The following is a 23,074-nucleotide window of genomic DNA, read 5'->3' on the forward strand; positions in this document are numbered from 1 at the left end:
ACCGTTCCCTCTAATCCTTTTGAATGTGTTTCCCCATCCTCAGGTAGTTTCCTAACAAATATGCACTGGTCTATACTCAGCTGAATAATCTAGGGCAACCCTCTGTAGATCTGTGGGGTTTTCTCTCTGCACAGGTCTCACTTTTCTAGGAATCTTGCCTGTGAGCTGTAGATACCTTTGCCTCCCCTACTTTCGGCTCTTTTTGCTTGACCCAGTGAGATGACTAAGCTCCACCTGGGTTTCTCCTCCTTGCACAGGGGCCTAGACACTCAAGGATGAAAGCTGGGCAGTTGAAGGGCTCACCTTGTTTGTTTCTCATCTCTAAAGGATCACTGACCTTCATTGCCTGATAAGTAGAGTATCTTACAAACCATCATTTTATATACTTTGTCCTTTCATTGTTTCAGATGGGAGGGTAAATCTGATTTCTGTTATTCCATCTTGGTCAGAAGTAGAAGTTTTAGATCTTACGGGTTACAGATAAACTAGTCCTTTTTATGCGTATGGGCACTGCTAGGATATTCAGTGAAAATCAGCATCATATCAGATAAATGCTTATTTCATTTATTAAATGTTTCCTTTTCAAATTGTTGCTTTTGTATGCTTAAAGTTTGAAATCTCTGCAGATTTAATAATGTGTTGTCCTACACATTGTGGTTTTATTCTTTTTTTAGAAAATAATATCTCATACAGGTATATAAAGTATTCTTCATTATAAAATAATTTGTTATATTTTGAATTGCCATTTTTATAATAAAAGATAGCCATGTGTTACAGTAGCATTTTTGTGTTTTTATTTTCTTTAGAGGCTGCAAAAAGGACATTTCAAGAAAAGGGCATTTTGGCAGGAGAAAACAGGAGTTTTAAGCCTCACTTGACTTTTATGAAATTGTCCAAAGCACCATGGCTCCGGAAGAAGGTGAGTGAACATTTTGATTGTAAGCCTTGTGTTACCAGCTACACCAGCCTTACTAAGCATGCTTGGGGCATGAGTGACATTTGTAGTGGTTCTTGACACCCTACCACTCTGGGTCCTGGGATTCCAAGTCAGTTTGTTTTCCACTCCCAGGGATGCTGAGTTGGCTCGTGAGACTCCATGCAGGCTCTTCCAGCTGTGCCCTCCTTTGCCACTGGGGCTCTTCTACCGCATCCTCTGCCAACATTTAGCTGCATATTCGGACCAACATTTCCTGATGCTGCTTCTCATGCCACATCCGCTTCATCCCTTGAAGAGCATCGAGGCAGTGCCAGGGTCCCGTTTTACTGCTTTCTTTGCTTCTGGTTGTTTGCAGCCTGCTGCCCTCCAAGCTTCCTCCTCTGGCCTGCATACCCTGGTGCTGCTCACTGGAACTGGGTTCTTCATGGTGGGACAAGCTTCTTTACCCCCTTTTACCCAGCTCTTTCAAGATTTCCAGAAGACAACCTTGTGCTTTTAGCAGTTGTCTCCACTGAGGGCTTGGAACAGGTGTTCCATGGACTGGGCAAGAGGGTAATTGAGGAGACCCGATCCCCTCGTTACTTGAATGTACTTCTCCCTGAGGATGGGCAGAAGTGACATGAACTGAGAGATGTGTCTCTTGACCTCCCAAATCTCAGGGTGACTTTCGGCCTTCCCAGGCCACCCCCTCCTCCCTCAGTTTGAAGTAACTTTTGGTTTTCTTCTGATTCGTGAGCTTTTCTCCTAGAATCCTAAGGGCACCCTTCATTGTTTTTCCCGTTTCGGCCTAGGGAGCTTCTCATGCAAATTTAGCCATCTGCTGACCTGCTCTAATACACCAGAGTTTTGGAGATAGGCATGCAGATTAATATTTGTTCCTGCTCTCCATGACCCCTTGCTGCAGTTAAGACTGATTTGCAGCTCTATAAATGAAGGCCATGTTTATTAGTAAGTAGATCTCTTTTCTAAATTGGGTACCTATTGTATTTAATGTCTCTGTGCACAGAAAGTCTTTTTGATCTTTTAAAACATGTGTTTGGGTGATTGGCCATCCTGTGGTTGTGCAAACTATTGTGAATACCTTTTCAAAAAGATATGTTGCATGGTTTTTTTTTTCTTTTGATAACTATGCCCCACACTCAATAATAACTAAATCAGGTACCATTCCTGAATATTTAGGTAAAAATAATTTGTGTAAATAATAGATTTTGAAATTTGGAATAACAGCTGACAAGACTTGCAGACTGACCGTTTACTTCTTTACTCGTTATCTTTCTTGTTTTGCTTTCAAATGGATTGTCCTCTTCCCAGTGATTTCACACTTAATCACAGAATGACAAATCAGTGGTGAAGGTAATATCCACATTTCAAAGTGTTTCTTTGTCTGTATGGTATTAACTTTTACTTGAGAGCACACAAGGACATTTATCACAGGAGTGTTTAAACTATTCTAGAATCTGAATTTTAACATTTCAGACTAAATTTAAATGATTTCTTGGCAGTTAATTTCCCAGAATCTGCTCCCTTATTTTGTAGAGCAGGGATACGAGACTTACAAATGTGAAGTGGCCCATTCTTCCCTGACAGAGCCCTGTGTGGAATCCATCTTATCCCTTTCCCAGGCCCAGATTCTTCTCTCCCACTGGCCACGTCCAGTTCATCCAAATTAATTTCTGTCATCACGTGAGGAGCTCCCTGGCCCAAGCCATATTAATTCAACAAATATTTACTGCATGCTTAATACGTGCCAGACATGGGCTGCTGGGCCCAGAGTTATTATCAAAATAGAAACAGTCCCTGCCTGAATGGTATATAAAATCTAAATCAGGGGTGCCTGGTGGCTCAGTCATTAGGCATGTGCCTTCGGCTCAGGTCATGATCCCAGGGTCCTGGGATCGAGCCCCGCGTTGGGCTCCCTGCTCCGTGGGAAGCCTGCTTCTCCCTCTCCCACTCCCCCTGCTTGCGTTTCCTCTCTTGCTGTGTCTCTCTCTGTCAAATAAATAAATAAAATCTTTAAAAAAAATCTAAATCAGGTTGTATTTTGTTTAGATTAGAAAGCTTAATCTTTAGAAAATAAAGTATGACCTCACTGCCTTTCAGAAAGCCAAATGAGAAATTTCTCTTTTCAATAATAGAATGACTCCATTCCTATGTACCACTCTGATGTCCAGTATTTCTGAATGCTTGAGAAAGTATATTTTAAACTTTGGGATTCATGTGTCAACGCCGAAGCTGCAGATTTCCATCCTCTAGCTTCAGATCTGGAGTTGTACCTAAAGATCGTGACTTTTGATGTTTGATCAGTGCTACTGATGATTCTGATCCAGATTCTCTGTAGAGTAGACTATTCAGAGACCTGCAGGTTTAAATAAATAGCCAACATTTTCTTTATGCACTTGTTCCAGTGTATAAGTTAAAGCCAGTATGAAAAGGTATCATGCATAAAAGTGCATTTTTATTATGCTTTTTGGTTTGGAATACAGATTATTTGAAAATATGTGTTTCTTCAGTCTCTTTCTTCTTAACTTTTTAGCTTTCCAACTATCCTCCTTTCTCAGCGCTAATTCTCTATTGGGCTTTTATTCGGGTTCACTCATGTGTAAGGGAGTGGACATTGATAAGATCAGTAGTGGAATGTATTGCTAGTGTTCAGTGTTGTTTAGATTGATAACAAAATAAGAGAGAGAGAGAGGTGGGAAACAATAGGTTTTTATCACTGGAGTGTTAAAAGTTTGTCTTCCTTCAAGTACTTTATTTTAAAAGTGATTTTAATTATAAAAGTATTAGGTGAATATTTGGTGATTGCAAACAGTCCAAATAGATGCAAACCTATAGAGTGATATATACGATTTTTCCTTCAGCACCACCCTACCGCCCCCTTCTCCCCAATATATTTCTCTGTCTGCAGGTTACTACTACTAGTATATTCTTCTGACTTTTTCCTACACACTGCAAATGTATATAGGTGCAAATACCTGCATATAGTTTCTTTAAAACAGAAATAAATATACATTATTTTGATTTATCATAATTTATTCTCCCCTTGATGAATAGTTACATTAATTTCTGTTTCTTTGCTCGCACAGACAGGGCTGCAGTAAGCATTCACGTTCATTTTCCTTTGGGTAGACATGCCAATGTTTCAAAGAACCCATTTCTTGAAATGGAGTGTCAAGGTTAAAGGGTATTTTATATTTCAGCTTTTCAAAAACACCGTAAATTGCCTTTTAAAACAGTGGCCCCAATTTATACTTCCAACTATATTGTATTAGAGGAACATTTGTTAGGATAAGCTTGAGGTAGAAGGACCATCAGAGATTATGAATGGTGGCTTGGTATGGCCCTTTGAGTTGTGAATTAAACAATTCCCATAAAGAAAGTTAAAATATTCATATTCTTTAACTAAGAGGTTCATGCTGCTGGGATTATCTTAAACAAATAATTTTTTTATTGAGATAAAATTGATATACAACATGGTGTAAGTTTCAGGTGTACAACATAATGATTTAGTATATGTGCTGCCGAAGCGAGCACCAACATAATGATTTAATATATTAATATATTGCAAAATGATCATCGTAATAAGATTAGTTAACAAATCCATCATCTTATATAGTTACCTTTTTTTGTTGTTGTTGTTGTGAGAACTTTTAAGACCTACTTTTAGTAACTTTCAAATATACAATATAGTATATATATTTTTTACAATATAGTATTTTAACTATTACCACCATGTTGTACACTATATCCCCAGGACTTATTTATTTTATAACTAAGAAATAATTCTAAAGAAGAAACTCTTTATGTATAAAGGTGTTTACTGAAGCAGTATCCATAATAGAGGAAAAATTAGAAATAACTTCCATTACAATGAGGGAATTTTTAGGTCAATTACGACAAATCGTATCAATGATTTAAGAAGCTATTAAAATAGATAACTTATAAGAACTGTGGAATAGCATAAAAATGTAAACCATAATTAAAGTTATATAAAGATAGTTTCCTTGGGTTTGTCTTCAACACAGCTTAATGTGCTTCCTTGTAATTTTGGAGGTAAAAGATAGGTTCCAACAATTGCTCTTTTAGCCCTTAATTCTTCTGGTAAATCAGTGAATACAGCTGACCTTAATGTTACCTGGAATATAGTAGATTCCCCTTGACACACCCAGAATTTCTCTCTTGGTTGGTTAGGGGTTTGCTTAGGTTCTGAGGAAGAGTGGAGCCTTAGGGGGCTGATCATAGATATGGTGATGGGCAAGTTAGATGTCTCATGAAAATCAAGGGTAAAGGGAAGCCACAAGATGCAGAAAACTTGAAGATTTTCCATGATCTTGAGGAGTGTTCTTTGAGTTTCTGATATGGATGGGTGATGCATAGTGAAAGTATCTAGAAAAGAGCTAATGATGTCTCCCACTAAGATGCTCTGTTTTGAGGTTGGTGTACTCTTTGTATTTCAGTTTGACCTGCTGGAAGGCCAACCGGAAATCATTTTTTGTAGCGGGTGGATAGATACTGGTGTACTCCTAAGATACTGGTGGTTCTGTTGTCGGGGTAGACATGATAATTATTAGTAAAAAGGGGTGTTCTGGGTAGAGAAGTGCCCTGGATCTTTATAGGCCAATTCTGAGATAGTTAAGATGATCCATTCATTATTATCTACAGGAGCTGTAACCTATTATTCTGTGATAGTACCTCAGTTTTGTTTTTTTGTTTTGTTTTGTTTTGGTTTTTTTGCCATATATTGGTTATTTTTTATGGTCTAAAAAGCTGTTATCCATGCCAGTGTAAAAAAAAAAAAAATTCAGAGTTGGAGCCATAATTGGTCTGTTCATGAAGGTAAAACATCTCCTTGACATAAAAGATGTGGACAGATGTCAGGTGCAGGGGATGAGTGTTTACCACCCCTGGAATGGTCATAAAGATCTAGTGTGAGGATTTCCCAGTGGTGTTTAGTGTTGACTGCAGAAGTCCCTAGGCTTCTGGGGTGCCATCCTTTGGTAGGCTCCTATTTGTAGGTAATACCATTTAATAGAACTAACCAAAAGCCCAGTGGGATAACCAAAAGTTCTATAGATTGTGATCAGAATTTTGAAAATACAGAAACTCTTCTTCACATTTCCTGATAGGGATCTTCCTCTGCTACAGCATGGTATTCTCGTTCCCAAGCTTAGAACTGAGTTCTCTACTTTAGATTCTGAGAAATGTAAGATTTTTCTTGGCATCATATATTTTTCTAACACTAGGAGGCATTTAGTCAATGTGTTTCACACATACTTAGTTGCATAAAATTCTAGTAGGGTATATTGCATAAGAGAATATTGAAAGTAGTTACTGTATATTTTAAAGCTAGTTTGATTATCATTGTGCTTTTAGAGTTGTAGTTTCTTTCATTAAATAAATGGAGCCTCAGAGAATCTTATTAAATTCCCGCATGTCTGAAATAGTAACTAAAATTAAAGTTCTTTGTGTAGTTTTCTTGGAATATATTTGTTCTACATTGTTACTCTGCAACTTGTTCACCCTCATGCTTTTTATACTGCCCTTCTTTTAGATACATTTTTCTCATCGAGTGACCTTGTATTTCTGTGATTTAACCCTTGCAAAAACTGGTTGGTTAGAAGTGTGTGCTAACACTTGGTGGCAGAAGAAGACCAGTTTCAAATCAAACACATACCTTAATGCAGATCTAGACTCCTTAAGAAATAAATGTGATCTTTTCATGGATAAATCAGTTGTTTTTAAGCATTAATTATTCTCTGGTCTTTTTCCATACCGTTCCTGATCTGTGACTATTTCAAATTACTAATGTAGCACTAAACTATCAAAGCTATAGTTTATTAATTGGCACTTCCTTGTATCAGCTTTTCACAGAGTTAGACAATGAGAGAACTTTAGAATGAAAGAAATGATCTCCTTTGAAATTGTTAGCTATTACTGTCACTTAGATGGGTTTGTTTTGAATGCAGGATTTGATATGCCCAAAACACGGGTGGAGGGGTGGTTATTGGAGCCTAAGATGATGAGGCTGAGGGGAAGTAGGGAGGAGGATACAGGGTAGTCATCAGTAGAAATGGTAATGGGAAGTGGAAAAGGAGAGCATATGGACGAAGGTTGTGTTCTAACAGTATAGTTAAGGGGGAAAACTCAGTCCCTGAATTCTTTGGGGATTCAATATACAGGACCAAGATTGTAAGACAAAATCTTCACATACTACCAGTATTTACTCTTCTGTTTTTAGCAGTTAGCACATTTTCTCAGGAATTTTTTAAAAGATTTTATTTATTTATTTGAGAAAGAGAGATCATAAGCAGGGAGGAGGGGTAGAGGGAGAAGCAGACTCCCCGCTGAGCGGGGAGCCTGATGTGGGACTCGATCCCAGGACCACGGGACCATGACCTGAGCTGAAGGCAGACGCTTAACTGACTGAGCCACCTAGGCACCCCTCAGGATTTTGTTAAATGGGCTGATCTAAGTTAGCTGAAGTTAGCTGCCACTCACTTTCCTGGGTCTGCATGATAATGTGCCTTTATAAGCCATTTCAAAACTCAGAAATACTAGTTTAGTGTAGGAATAGAAGACTGTTCCTTCTCAAGGAGGTCTCTGTGATAAATTTGAAGGAGCATGAGTTTTCTTGTTTTAGCTTTGTTGTTTAGCATTGGACAAATCTCTTAACTTCTCTTGACCTTTGCTAACTCATAGTTAAAGAAGGAGTGTAGTCTTACTGACCCCTGACTCCTGTGCTATTCTGAAATGTCTATAAGGTCAGCATTTTGACCAAATAGGCGAATTTGGCTTCACATAGAGGTTTTTCTGGTGTTTTTTGTTTGTTTGTTTGTTTTTTAAAACCTCAGATAGGTTATCTTATACGCAGAAAGGAGGAAAGTCTTTAAGTATAAGAAGATGGTGGCAACTTAGATTTGGATCTTTCCTTTCTGCTCCTGGAAACCGCACAGAGCAATAGAGACAACGGGGAAAATATCACAAGCTGCATCTTCAGTGAAACTAGGAGATAGAGAAATCTGTAAAAAGCAAATGATGTGCAAGTATGGCCAGAAGCATTGGGGACCAGCAGGACTTTTGTGAGACGCTGCTTCAGGATGGGGAAGACTGTAGAGGGAGGGGCAGGCCCCTAGGTGACAGATCTCAGAAATGATCAGCAAATTCTCACTCCTAGAGGGTGAGGACTCTGCCGTAAGGAGGTAGAGAAAGTGTGAAAGGGGACCCGGGGAGGTGAATCTCAGGAAGCACCAGCTTCCCAAGGGGAGGGAGTCCCTCCCGCAGCAGGGAAGGAGCTCAGGGCTGGCAGCCCAGAGGCAGAGCCCAAGTTCACAATAGTCCCTCCCTGTAGCCGACTAGGAGGGAGCCTTGAGCAGAGGAGCCTGCAAGACTGCCCTGCCGCTTCCTTCACCCCCTCCCTGAAAGCGGGCACTGTAGGGATCAACAAGCCTTTATCCTTCCAGACAAAAGCTTGTCTCAAAATATCCTTGGTACAAGGTAAAGCAGATGGCTTCAGTAACTGGGTCCTGGATCTCCCAACGCCGAATGACTTAATTCCTTGTGATTTTTAGTTGTTTTCCAATGTCTTCATATGACCAGGTGCACTTAGATCTAAGGCTAGAGTGGAATTGGATTTTTCTTAATTAAAAATCAGTAAATAAACAAAACACAGCAACACATCTCTTTTCGTTTTAATGGCTTTTTAAAACTAAAAATCCAGTGAAATCTGCTCTGAGATAGAATACTAATTTCTCCTGAGATATTCTAGGTGCCATTAGTCAGTTGTGTCATCTACTGTGTGTCAAAGAGCATGATTTATAGCAAGTGACTTCACTTATGTTTCTAATGCATTTTTCAACTTCATGCTGTTGTGTTGTCTCTTTCTCTTATATTGGAAAAAAAAAAAAAACCCACACTCACTTTGCAATTATTTAGCAATTGAAAATGATACCTACACAGGTAAACTGAATATTCATTTGAAACCATTTACTACTTTATACATCTTTAAAATTGAAACATATGGGAAATTATAGACAGAAAGCTGAATTATTTAAGGGAGGATTCTAGGAATTGACTAATGTCAGAGGAGCAAATGATGCCGGGTTGACCCTAATTCTGTTAGAGATTTTGAAAACTTTGAAAACTCTAGAAGAAATGACATAGTCAACCTAATTTTAAGTCTGTGCAAAGTGGAATGGAGATTTGAAGCAAGTATTTTCATTAGCATGTCTTGAAATTTTTCTCTCGGAATCTCTCTCAGGGTTTTACGTGAGGCAAGGATTCTGTGATCAAGCGAATGTTAGCAGTGTTGCATTAAATAAAGTTAATCTGATTCTTTATCCAACACTTCCTAGGAATTTTGAACTGCTAATATTTGTCATAACTCTCAAGGGCTTACAGCAACAAAGATTTATTTTTTGCTCACAGATGTGGGTCACGTGTGGCTCTGCTCCGTATTGTCTTTACTGAGGACCCGGGCTGGGCAGCCTCCACGTAGGACCATGCTGGTCTTTTGGCAGAAGGAAAAGGGAGATGGCAAATCCCAGGCTGATTCTTAAAGCTCAGAAATGATTCACATCATTCCTGCCCACATCTTATTGGCCAAAGCAAGTCACATGGTCCCTTCTGAATTCAACAAAGCGGGATGTGTAATGTACTTGTAGGAAGGGACACTACAAGGAGGGGCAGTGACTATTTCAAACATTTAATCTACCTCAGCATCATTTCCCAGATGTACTTGACTAGCAAGTCCTTTTTTCATTGACCGTCTTATAGCACTAGTGTTTGGCAGAGCATGGTTTAGGAAATGTTGATCTTGATAATTCAGGCCTACGTGATATTTTTGCTTCAAACATCCAGATTAAATGGACATTTTTACTTATTTTCTAACATTTGCATTCACAGACAAAATTCTGACTTAAATGTAATTTCAGGAGCACTGTGAATTGTGTAAGACTGTTGAATCACAGACAGACCTGTACCTCTGAAACAAATAGTACATTATATGTTAAAAAAAAAAAAAAAGAAGAAGATAGCAGGAAGGGAAGAATGAAGGGGGGGAAATTGGAGCGGGAGACAAACCATGAGAGACTATGGACTCTGAGAAACAAACTGAGGGTTCAAGAGCGGAGGAGGGTGGGGGGATGGGTTAGCCTGGTGATGGGTATTAAAGAGGGCACGTTCTGCATGGAGCACTGGGTGTTATACACAAACAATGGATCATGGAACACGACATCAAAAACTAACGATGTAAGGTATGGTGATTAACATAATATAATTAAAAAAAAGAAACAGTTTTAGAACTGGTATTAAAATATACAATAACAAAGGAGTCAAGGTAATTAGAATTGCATGGGTTTGGCTTAACTCTTTTAAAATATAAATGTTCTGTCTATCTCAACTATTACCATTAGTGTTGGGAAAATTTCTTAACAAGTCTTTTGTAGACATTTTGAAACTCTATTAATTTCATTTTCCTAGTTAAGGGCAGAATGGAGCATAATGATCTTGTATGAAACTGGCAAGCCCCACAGTGGATTGATTATGGTTAAAGGCAAAATAGAACACATGATCCAGAAAACTTAAACTTTATTCCAAAACAGTGTTGATAAAGAATTATTTAGTTGATTTAGTTATAGTAGCTAATTTCTTACCCACTTGACTAGTCACATAAAAGCAAACCAGCTAGTATTATTTGGATGGTAATAAGATTTTCTCCACCACCGGAGAGTGGTCATTCACCTCTTGTTAATTTTAATTAATTGCATAAGAAAAGAAGATAAAGCTGTATTTTTTTCTTGAGAGCTCCAGTTAGATTTGAGTCACATAAAAGCAAACCAGCTAGTATTATTTGGATGGTAATAAGATTTTCTCCACCACCGGAGAGTGGTCATTCACCTCTTGTTAATTTTAATTATTTGCATAAGAAAAGAAGATAAAGCTGTATTTTTTTCTTGAGAGCCCCAGTTAGATTTGAGGGGAAATTAAGGCTGCAATCCAAAACTGTACTAGTTTACATTGGAATTATACTTCTATTCCTAAATATGAGCTCATTACTTTTGGCCATTCATTAGAATATTATTCTCTCAAGGAGAGGTACCTTAAAAACAGAGTAATACTAGTTTGAATTACTAAGTTGGCTCAGTTCTCTTTCTCTTGGTTACTCCAATAAGTTAGAGAAAAAAATGTTATTGGCCTCTTTGCCAGGGTCAAACTTCCGTTATGTGTAGTTGAAGACCTAACAAAACTTGCTCATGTCACCTAAGGGACTAGCCACTTGTGACGACAGGAACTCCAGCTTAGTTCCTGCAGTAAGGGTTCTTTCTCTTAAACCTACGTGATGGCACCATTTTGAATTGTTGCCCAAACTGATACCATTTGGAGACCCGTCTTTAAGGCCTTCCAAGTACAACTGTGGCTGTGTACTGCCCTCAAGCTCATGGCCAGTATAAAGACGTCCTTCTTTAGCTACTGCCTTCCCCGCAGCTGAAGTTGATGATAATAATTCGTTACAGAACTTTATTTGGACCAGGACATTTCTTGCACAGCAATTTCATGTTTGGTTTCTAGCACTCCCGTGAGATCTTACTGAGCCATTGCCTGGGAGAATGTTCTGTGTGACCCCCTCTGGTGGCCCTGCACCTCCAGCCACATCCCTCCCTAGGCATACGCATTGCACCGTTTGGGATGTGCTCCTCTTGGATTCTTACTTCTCACCCTCCCGGACCTACCCTGATAATCCGAGGATGATAGACGGAGAACTTTGTACTCTTGGACTTCCAGCACAAACATCTCTAGAACTTAATTCAGTGGGATTAAGTGTGTGTGGGGAGAAATGGTCACGTGGGAATAAACTGAATGGATATGGAGTCATGTCACATATCCATCTCAGCGGGTTGTAACTGTCTATGACGTATATCCCTACCGGCAGGTGCCAAAACTGTAATCCCTGTTGGCAGGGATATGTGTGATGGAAAGGGGTAGATGTGTGATAGGTATGGTGGATATGGAGGGGATGGTGTCAGGTGTGGCCAGTCTGGCTTTCCTGAGGCCCAGCCCACCATGATGGCACAGACCAGGAATAGCCAAAGAATATACCAGTACTTTTCTGCATACTGTTATCCTAAGATGCAGATCCCTCGCTTCTTGTTAAGTTTTCCATCAAATTGTTTTCCTTCCAAACCCACTGCCTTATTTTTTTTTTAAGATTTTATTTATTTATTTGACAGAGAGAGATATAGTGAGAGCAGAAACACAAGCAGGGCGAGTGGGAGAGGGAGAAGCAGGCTTCCTGCCGAGCAGGGAGCCCAATGTGGGACTCGATCCCAGGACCCTGGGATCGTGACCTGAGCCAAAGGCAGACGCTTAACGACTGAGCCACCCAGGCACCCCCCACTGCCTTATTTTATTAGTCTAGAAGTACTTCTCGAAATTTTGAAAAGATACCTAATTTAAAAAATTTCTAAAAGAGAGAGTTGTGTGAAAATTTCTGGTTAGTCTGGTATCTTTATCTCTGTACTTTTTTTGAAGCAATATGTAATCTCATATTCATAGATATATACTGACAGTGAGTCCATTAAGGAAACTGTATAATCCCTGTAATTATATATTTCAAGAATATACCACAGGGAGATTTTACATTAAGTGTGATTAAGTTTGAAATGAGGACAAAAGAAAGATTCCAATTGTATATTATATATAAATTTATTTTGCATAGCAATGTGTATCATATTAAAAAACGAAATCATTGGATACATGTCTTGCTGCACCTGGAGAGAAATACTAATTTTGAAGTTGGTTTAAGAGGTACACATGATTCCCAGGTTGTATCTTTGGTGACTGTTTCATATGTAACTATTTTTTTTTCTACCAAGCTCTCTTTCATCTAATATGATATTCAGGGAATGTTTCCAACCAAGTAAAGTGAAAAGGCTTGTATCATTGAGCACCTTTTGACCTTGTCCCATTTCCTAACCTATGGCATGCTCATGTACATCTTAGTGTTACTATTTCTTTCCTGCTCTTTCACTCACTTCTCATCAAATTTCCTGGTTGGGACACCTTCCTCTGGTAGGTAGGGGCTTCTGTCCTAAGGAGTGTGCACAGAATAGGCCTGGGCAAGTGAAGGAAAGCACTCTCCTGAGAATGATGGGGGAGCCGGAGGAAGGAAGAATGTTGATGGGAAGAAAACCAAGGACATTGATTAATTCATAAGATAGTGGGAAAAGAAGCAAGTACTAGATGCATAGAAGTGTGATGAGCTACAAAAACATTCTAGGTCTTTCTTGCTTAACATTAGAAGGCTATAGTTAGTGACGTCTGTGGATGCGTTAAGCTATTTTGTCAAATATATGGCCCCCTTCTACACTATCTAGGTATTTAACTCTCATTTGGATCATATCTGAGGCTACAGTTAGGTCTGAAATTCTGTCTATAGACAACCTAACCAATTTAGGTGAATGGTTTTGACCTCTAGGCTATAAAATCAGAACACATTCAACCACAATATAAGTATGTTGCAGTATATAAGCCAGTGTTATAGGACAAATTACAATTGTTAGGATTTTCTGAATATTTTTTTTTTACTCTCCTGTTTGATTGTTGAGACCCTGAGAAGTTTTTACATCAATGGCTTGCTGGCATTACTTCATGTTGGGAAGTATTGATTAGAAGGGAAAGCTATTGACTGAAGGAGGAGAACATTTAAGATTAAGTTGCGAGTGAAGAGAGTTTGGTAGAATACTGTTAGTGGGAATGCAAACTGGCTCAGCCACTCCTGAAAACAGTATGGAGGTTCCTCAGAAAGTTAAAAATAGATCTACCCTACAATCCAGCAATTGCACTCCTAGGTATTTATCCATAGGATACAAACATATGATTCGAAGGGGTACATGCACCCCAATGGTTATAGCAACAATGTCCACAATAGCCAAACTATGGAAAGAGCTCAGATGTCCATTGACAGATGAAAGGAAAAAAAAGATGTGGTACACACACACACACACACACAGGAATATTACTCAGCCATCAAAAAATGAAATCTTACCATTTGCAACAATGTAGATGGAACTAGAAGGTATTATGCTAAGCAAAATAAGTCAATCAGAGAAAGACAAATATGTGATTTCACTCATATGTGGAATTGAAGAAACAACACAGATGAACATGGGGAAGGGAGGGAAAAATAAAATAAGACTAAATCAGAGAGGAAGACAAACTATAAGAGACTCTTAACTATAGGAAACAAACTGAGGGTTGCTGGAGGGGAGGTGGGTGGGAGGATGGGGTAACTGGGTGATGGACATTAAGGAGGGCATGTGATGTAGTGAGCACTGGGTGTTATCTGCAACTGATGAATCACTGAACTCTACCTCTGAAACTAATAATACACTATACATTAATTAATTGATTAAAAAAAGTTGTGAGTGAATAGACCACATATGGTGAGAAATTTTGAGGTGGGGAATATTTTATGTTTTATCTTTAGTTTATAGAGATAAATGGTTAAGTTGGTGAATTCAGGAGAACATGTTGTTATTTCTTCCAAACAGCAAAATATTCGGGGAACAGATGTGACAGGGAGGAGCAGGCTGCAGCTTGTTTACATCTGAGTGACCACAAGGCTGTGGTGAGCCAAGCACACAGCTGGGGTTGGATCAAGGGGAATTGAGAGTCCAACTGAGACTGAGTTGTATAGGAAGCAGTCTTGGATGCCTCCCTTGCGAGATTCTTTGTTTCAGTGTAATGAGAAAAGCCACAGGCGAATATAATAGTCACATGGCCAAACAACGTATGCTATCCTCAAGAAGGCTTGAGGAGGAACTGAGAAGAGGTTTACTAAATAGACAAAGAATGAGCATATGTAATTTTCCAGGGAGCTGGTGACCTTGAGAATGTCCTGGGGACCGTCAAACTGTTACCTCTTTGGTTAAATATGTCATTAGTACAAAGGAACTAAATGTGGATTCTTCTTCTGTTCTCTCTGATGCCAGCACCTCATGGAAAGAAACTCCAGGAAGTGATACAGCATATTCTCTTGGTGATTTTGTGAGGTGGCTTGCGCCATGAGGAGTTAGACATCATCTTCACCCTGTGCCGGCTTTCCTTGCCACTTGACACCACCAAGGAGCATTCAGCTCCTCTCAAAGTGTTAAGATAGGTCGAAGGGGTTATCAACAGTAGATTAAAAACAGAGCTCTAGCAGCTATACTTCTCCTTATTACTTGCTGAAAGGTGTAATATTATAAATATTAGATATAATGCTAGGGTAAAGAGTTTCAACTGTTTCTTTTCCTAAAGCCTCAAGATTAAACAAGGCAGTAGTGCTAAAAGCAAATTTATAAATAGAGGGATTGAGGAGATGGCTTATCTAAAAACCCCATGGTGATGCTCCATCATAAAGTAAAATGAAGAACTGAGAAATACTGTATACTCAAACAGCTGGTTTAGAAAATGCAATCTCTGCCAATATTTTACTTGATTATTTGGGTGTTGACAGTATAAGAAGAGTTCTTTTTATAGGCTGGATTAGATAATTTTTTCCATTTATAAGTAACCTCTATGAATTCTTTTTCATTTCCCTCTATGAAATACATTTGTTATGGACATATAATTATCACTTGATTTATTAATATTAATGCAACATGTTAAAGGCAGGTATTTTTAGAATGCAAGAGATTCCCAAAGTAATTTTCACATTGGTTTTAGAAATATGGTAGTACATATGATTATATATTAAGGATGATTAATAGCCTTAGAATTTTAATATTTTAAAAGAAACAGTGATGAGCTTGACTATTATCATTCTGTTCTTTTCAATTTGCCTGTACTCTCCACTTATCCTGAATCTGAATCACACCACCTCTTACTAGCTATGTGTAGTTTAGTAAGTGACCTAATTTCTGTGATTTAGTTTCTTTCTCCAGGGGTAATAATAGTACCAATCTCATAGAGCTATTGTGATTATTAAATGAGTTAATAAAAGTGTTTCGAACAGAGCTTGTACAGAGTACTATGTATTTTCTATTACTGTTGTTATACAGATAATAGAGCATAATTTTTTTCAAATTGACTCCAAACAATAAACAAAGTACCATTGTCTTTTCTATTTTCCATCACTCCTACTTTATCATCTCTAAAGTTAGTGACAGGCACGAGGCAGGGGATCAGGGCCTCACCCAGGCAGCAAATGGGCATGCTAGACAGGGGGGACCAAGGCAGAGCCCAGCCCCGAGGGGTGACCCAGAGAGGCAGGGCGAGGAGACAGGAAGGCTGCCAGGCAGATCTCGCCCAGGGGTGCTGGATACTGGATCTGAAATCAACATGTTATTCTAGAGCCCAGGAGCTCATGTGGTGAGGCTCCTTCATCTCCTTCTATCACTTTCAAGAACAGGCTTGGATGGAACTGAGCCTGAATGGGAAGAGACTCCGTTTTCCCAGCTGAGAGGGGCTGAGGGAAGGCTGCAGCTGACAAGAAGGTAATCAAGGGGTCTGTATGAGGAGGAAGATGGAAATGAAACAATGCAAATAATGAAAAGTGTAGTTATGCCAGGACATGAAGGAAGGAGTCATTAAGAATTATACAGTAAGGGGGCGCCTGGGTGGCTCAGTTGGTTAAGCGACTGCCTTCGGCTCAGGTCATGATCCCGGAGTCCCTGGATCGAGTCCCACATCGGGCTCCCTGCTCAGCAGGGAGTCTGCTTCTCCCTCTGACCCTCCTCCCTCTCATGCTCTCTGTCTCTCATTCTCTCTCTCGCAAATAAATAAAATCTTAAAAAAAAAAAATTAAAAAAAAAAAAGAATTATACAGTAAGATTTGCCTCAGAGAAGTCCCATGTCAATACATATATCCTTTTAATAACTTTGAATTGCCAATATGTAACTTTTCATTACGGGCAGTGACCATTAAAATGATTTTAGTTTTTTAACTAATGCTATACTACTACAGATATATAAACTTTTCCAATTATGGAAGTGAGTGGAAAAGATTACCATTCTTGGGGCGCCTGAATGGCTCAGTAGGTTCAACATCTGACTCTTGATTTTGGCTCAGGTCATGATCTCAGGGTCCTGGGATCAAGTCCTGAGTTGGGCTCCATACTCAGTGGGGAGTCTGCCGGAGATTTTCTCTCTCCTCCTCCCTCTGCTCCTTCCCCTGCTTGTGCATGTGTGTGCACACACGCCCTCTCTCTCTCTCTCTCAAATAAGTAAAATCTTTTAAAAAAAAAGATTACCAATCTTTGATGAGCTGATCCCCAAAATGACAAACCAGTTTGGTTTGGCTCTTAATTTATTACTGAATTTTGGTTTCATGTCATTATCACAGGAAACATACGTTTCTTTATAGCCACTCATAATAGGAATAAACTATTAGAAAACACAGCAGAGCTCCAGGAATGTCAGGCTTACTATCAGTATGAGACATAATTTCTTTGTCTGATATGCAGCCTATTTATGTTTTCATCACGGAAGTTGTGATTATTGTAAGATAACAAGTCACAATAAGAAATTATCTGCTATTGTTTAAAAGTCTTAACCTTTTTAAATGAAACTGGCATTTCATTGTTCCTCTGATCACAATAACTGTCACAGAAATTAAATTTTATCTTTCAGAACCTTAGAAGGATTTCCATATTCAGATTGGAAACTAAAGTGAATTTTCATATTTCATGGCTTTCTTTACTTCTATATTGAAAATAGAGTTTGGTGCATAAAAATACTAAAATATGTCTGAGCCCTCTTTGGTACATATTAAATTATAGATATTAAATTATACACATCATTTAGCTAAATGTAAGTGGTATGGTGAGTGCTTTCTGAATAAATAGGTTCTATTATTTAGCAGATGCAGCCTCAGATGATTCTAAAAATACTCATCATGGTCTCAATGGCATTTTTCCAGTATTGGCTGTTTGGGTGCCAAGTTACAACCAAGAATGAAATTCTCAGGGTTTCATGGTACATTGTATGAAAGATTATCAAGTAGCTCTGAACACCACTGGTAATTCTCCTTAAACTGTGCCTGAAACTAGGCTAAAGGAAAGTAAAACTTTAGTTATTTCTAATGACTAATTAAGACAGTCTTGAAGAAATTTTCTGTTTGATGTTTCTTGCTACTCATTTATTGTTTCAAAGTCAGGTATCTCGTATTTAACTTCCTATTTTGTCTTTCAGTGTTATGTTGCATAAGTGATCTGTCGATTATATTGGGTAAAATTATAAATGTGAAGCCCTTGAAAATATACCCTGTCCCTGCTAGGCTCAAGGCAAAAATAATATTCAGGTTTAGTCCTAGGCAGTCACCAAGCATGTCCACAATTCCGGGGGTGCAACCCTTCATGTGGTTCGGTTGAAGTTAGCCTACACATTGTTTCCCTACCTTTGAAATAGTCCCAACTCTCTTAGCCTTTACAGGTCAAATGTTTCTGGCTTTATCCACTTTTGTAATTTTCTTTGAGCTCTTCTAATGCGTTATACTTCCATTGATCCTTAAATGACAAAGTACCTTGGGAAGAGTCTGGCCTATGAAGAAGGGGAGCAGAGAATAATGGGGGGGGGTCTAAAACATGAAATGCTAACCCAGCCTTTTTAGCTTTGAACTAGAACCTTTCGGGGTGCTATCTCTGGGACTATTTTGGCAACTCAGTGGCTGCATCCGGAAAATACGAGCCTTGGAATGCCTGGGTGGCTCAGTCGGATAAGCATCCAACTCTTGGTGCCGGCTCAGGTCATGATCTCAGGGTTGTGAGATGGAGCCCTGCATCAGGCTCATGCTCAGCGGGCTGTCTGCTTGAGATTGTCCCACTTGTGCTCTCTCTCTCAAATAAATAAATCCTTTAAAAAAAAAGTGAAAAGAAAATAGGAGCCTTCTTAGCCTTACCCTGTACCCTGAATGATATCCAATTTTTATATGCTCATTTATTTTCTTAGAATGCTAGTCCTTTCTTTTCTTATGAAAGAAAAACACCACCTGCTGTACTGGGTGGTGAGACCAATTCAGATACATTTTATTAGAAAAGATGTATATTGCTATGGGAAAAAGAGCCTAAAAAAAAAAAAAGAAGAAATATATTGCCAAACAAAAAATTCCCTAGAGAACAAAGATCATGTTAATATTATATATCAGACAAAGCAGATTCTTATCTGTTTTTAGATTCTTTATCACTGAAGATGTTTTCTGTTCAGGGCGTATAATTTCAGTGCCTCCTAAGGCATGCCTTTTGAACCACAGTTCTCTCTATAAATTATGACTTAAAGACTTAATTCCATTCCACTCTCTAATAAAAATTTGCTCCTTAAAGACTCATGTTGGAAGGCATCTGTGAAGAATTCTTGCAAAAATGGCTGGTCCTTACTTTTTGCTAAAATTAAATAAGCCTAGTGGATTGTCATTGTTATGTTTCCCTTATTTCTTACTTTAAAGAAATAATGACATCTTACAAAAACCGAAATGGAGATGATAGTGGGTAGCCAGTACTGGCCTTGACATCTTAAAAACTGAAGTTCTTTTTTTCCTGCGAAGTTATGACAAGTCTTCTTCTCTCTGGTCTAAGGGAATGACACACCAGCCTGCCCTGCGTCCCACCCCCAAACAGCACACATGCACACCCCAAAAAGCATTTAAGAAACAAACAAGAAAGGTCAGTTTCCATTTGCTCAGAACCTTTTTAAAACGTTTCTGAAACCTTACCTCTACTGAAGTTATTCCTTAAAGTTCACTATTATAACTATGATAGCCTTTACTCTATTTCACTATTTTAAACACTTTTGTAAGTTCACTTATTTAGTCCATCTAACACTTTGAAGTAGGTTCCATTGTTAACCTCATTTTACAGACGAGGAAACTGAAGCAAAACCACATCTTGAAAAGTAGCAGACCTCCTTTGAACTCACACATTTCAATTGCTCCTCGGCAGCCTGCTCTGCTGGGGCTTCCTACTTCCCAAACCAAACGAAGGCCACTTGGTTTCACTCGTACTGAACTTCCAGTGAGCAGCATTTGATGTTGTCAACTACCCTTTTTTTGAGAGTTGATCTTCTGCATTTGTGACGATTATTAACACACGGTTCTGTGTCACGCAGATGCTAGGCACTGGGTACATTTCATTGAATACAAATCAGACAAAATTCTTTTTCTGTGTGGGACATACATTCTACTGGGGAGAGACAGATAATGACAGCCCATGAACCATCAACACAGCAAAGTAAATTTCACAGTGCAGTAGGAGGTGGTACGTGCTATGGAAAAATGTCTGTAAACATTTATAAAGAGGGAAGGGTAAAAGGATTTGGGAGTGCATATTAAAGGGAGTGGTCAGGGGAAGTTCTATTAAGAAAGTAAAGTTTGAGCAAGGACTGCAAGGAGGTGGGAGACTGGTCATGAGGCTATCTTGGGGGAGAACATTTCCGGGAGAGGAAACCAGGGGTACACAGGCTTTGAGATGGGTTTGCACTGGTGTGATCAAGGAAGGCACAGAGTCGAGGCTGAGGCCGGAGAAGGGTCAAGGGGGAGGAGTAGAAGACAAGGCCCAGGAAGTACTGAGCAGACGGAGCAGGACCTTGTGGGCTGTCCTGGGGAAGTTGGTTCTTCCTTTGAGAGAAATGGGGACCCTTTGGAGAATTTTGAGTGGAGGAGTGACCTGATGTGGTGTGTGTTTTTATAGGATAATTCCGGCTGTAGATGAGGCGAAGGTGGGAAAACAGGAGGCTATTAGGATAATCCAGGTGAAAGAAACAGAGGAAGCTCGGACAAAGGCAGCAAGGGAGGCGTGAGAGTCACGTGTTGAAGGTAGAGCCAAGAAGATTGGCTTGGAGGCAGCACTGCAAGAAAGAGGCCAATTCAGGGTGACCCCAGGGTTCTGTCCTGATCAGCTGGAATAGAGTTGCTGTTAACTGAGGTGGGAAAGTCTGTGAGTGGAGCTAAAGTTAGGAAAGTCTGTGAATGGAGCTCAGTTTGGATACAGAACAAGAACACATATCAACAAAAACATGTTAAATACAATATGAAAAATTAAGGGCAACTTAAATGTCTAACAATAAATACCTGGATGAATAAATTGATGATGCCCCCATACAGTGGAGTATGGGAACTGTATGGGGCAGTTAAAATTAAAAATATTAAAAATATTTTGCACATCTGTATATTATTGACATATTAACATAAAAAAGCTGATTGCTAAATAGTACTCATGGCTCAACCACATTCCTATAAAAAAGAAAAAAGTACTTTGTTTTGCATAGGAAAAATAAAATACGTAACAAAATTATAGTAGTTGCAGTGTGGGGCAATTTAATTTTAAATTTTTTGTTTTTATATCTTTTTAAAATTTTTGTCAAAACTTTTTGTGAATAAAAAGGGAAAATATATATTCTACCTACATTTTAATAAGATTTATATAAATATAATCTAAATATAATATATGTATGCATAGAAAAAGACCCAGAGGGGGTTGCCTGGGTGGCTCAGTCAGTTAAGCGTCTGCCTTCAGCTCATGTCATGATCTAAGGGTGCTGGGTTTGAGTCCTACATCGGGTTCTCTGCTCAGCAGGGAGTCTGCTTCTCCCTCTCCCTCTGCCCCTCCACCCCTCTCTGTCTCTATCTCGTGCTCTATCTCTCTCTCTCAAATAAATAAATAAAATCTTAAAAAAAAAAAAAGACCTGAAAGATGTACCCACAGTATTAATGTATTTTCTGTAAATGGCAGGGACATGAATGATTTTTTTTTTAGATTCTTCGTATTTTCTTTTTCTTTTTTTTTAAGATTTTATTCTTTAAGTAAACTCTACACCCAGTGTGGGGCTTGAACTCCCAACCCCCAGATCAAGAGTTGCATGCTGCACTGACTGAGCCAACCAGGTGCCCCTAGATTCCTCATATTTTCTTATTTTTAACAAACAAGTATTGCCAGGGTAAAATTTTTAAAAGTTATAAATTAAAAGGAAAAGTTCACACATGGTCAGCCAGTAAACTTGCCCTGTAAGGTATTGTATCTTCATCTTATGGACTGTGTTTGGGACTATGAGGCTGGGTGCAGGACCATTGCATAGGAAGGGGTGGGGGGACATTCATTCCCATGTTTTGAGAAACTACAGAGGTAACAATGTTTTCCACCATTATTTTTCACCAATCAGCCCTCTTCCTGTTATGAAAGATACTGAGAACAAGGAGAGGCAGGTAGAGAAGGACTTGGAAGATCACTGACCCCCTCCTCCAATTCAAATAACCTTTAATTGTCTTCAAATGATTCTTAAGGAAGGAGTTTAAAAATTGCAACGATCTTATTAAAACACTTTATACACTATAAAATGTTAAGATCTATATCACTTTTAAAAAATTCATCCATTTCTCCATTGTCGTTGATGATTACTCTTTTTTTTGATACCTCAAACTTCAACTTGATATACTTTATTACTTCAGAAGCTTAAAGTATATGAAGTTCTGAATGCTGCCAAATTTAAACCCCACACTCTTTAATGATTTTTTTTAGGTAATACAACTCATCCTAGACAGGGAGACTTTAAAAATAGCTTTACGACCATTTTGTGGTATCCATTTTCAAATGCCAGTAGGCAGAACTGTATACCAAAGTGTAATATCAGGTTCTAAGAAAGTGATATAAATATGAACTAGCTGCCTCAGTGGAATGATTGAGTGATGTGATTTTGTTTTGTCATTTCAAGGGAGTGAAAAAAATAGACCCCGAATTCTATGAAAAATTTATCAGTCACAGATTTGGAGAAGAAATGGTACATCGCATAGATCTTTGCTCCATGCTAAAGAAAAAACAAAGTAATGGTTATTATCACTGTGAGTCTTCAGTTGTGATTGGTGAGTACCATTTAAAGACTACTTACTATCTTTAGTTTTTATTTCTTTAGCATCATTCCTTTTGGCAGATATTTAGGGCTAGTTGTATATATTTCTCTCAATGACATATTTTTGTAAATATTTTATTTTGGCAATAATACATTGGAAATTTTATAGAACATATTTACTATTCATATTTATCAGTCAAGATTTTAGTTCCTATGGTTTTTATACTTTTGTGCTTTAAATATAATTATAATGAAGTCTTGAAACGATTCAAAATTCATTCCAGTTTAATTTTATTTCATGAATATGAAGAAAGCATCTTCTCCAGT

General features: G+C 38.6%; 2 protein-coding genes across 5 annotated transcripts in view; one reads left to right on the plus strand and one right to left on the minus strand.

Annotated features, from left to right (window-relative positions):
• The window catches only part of EPB41L2 (erythrocyte membrane protein band 4.1 like 2), a 382,553-nt gene that overhangs the window by 285,930 nt on the left and 73,549 nt on the right, over positions 1-23,074 (minus strand). The gene's annotated exons all lie outside the window — the stretch shown is intronic.
• The window catches only part of AKAP7 (A-kinase anchoring protein 7), a 143,007-nt gene that overhangs the window by 57,543 nt on the left and 62,390 nt on the right, over positions 1-23,074 (plus strand). For all 4 annotated transcript variants that reach the window (XM_081829013.1, XM_081829015.1, XM_081829014.1 and 1 more), the window contains exons 6-7: positions 807-919; positions 22,613-22,760. In XM_081829013.1, the coding sequence (XP_081685139.1) occupies positions 807-919; positions 22,613-22,760 (261 nt within the window). The remainder of the gene's footprint in view (positions 1-806; positions 920-22,612; positions 22,761-23,074) is intronic.

This window comes from Leptonychotes weddellii, chromosome 8, assembly GCF_054177405.1.
Source record: "Leptonychotes weddellii isolate Sample4059 chromosome 8, ASM5417740v2, whole genome shotgun sequence".
Taxonomy (NCBI): Eukaryota; Metazoa; Chordata; class Mammalia; order Carnivora; family Phocidae; genus Leptonychotes; species Leptonychotes weddellii.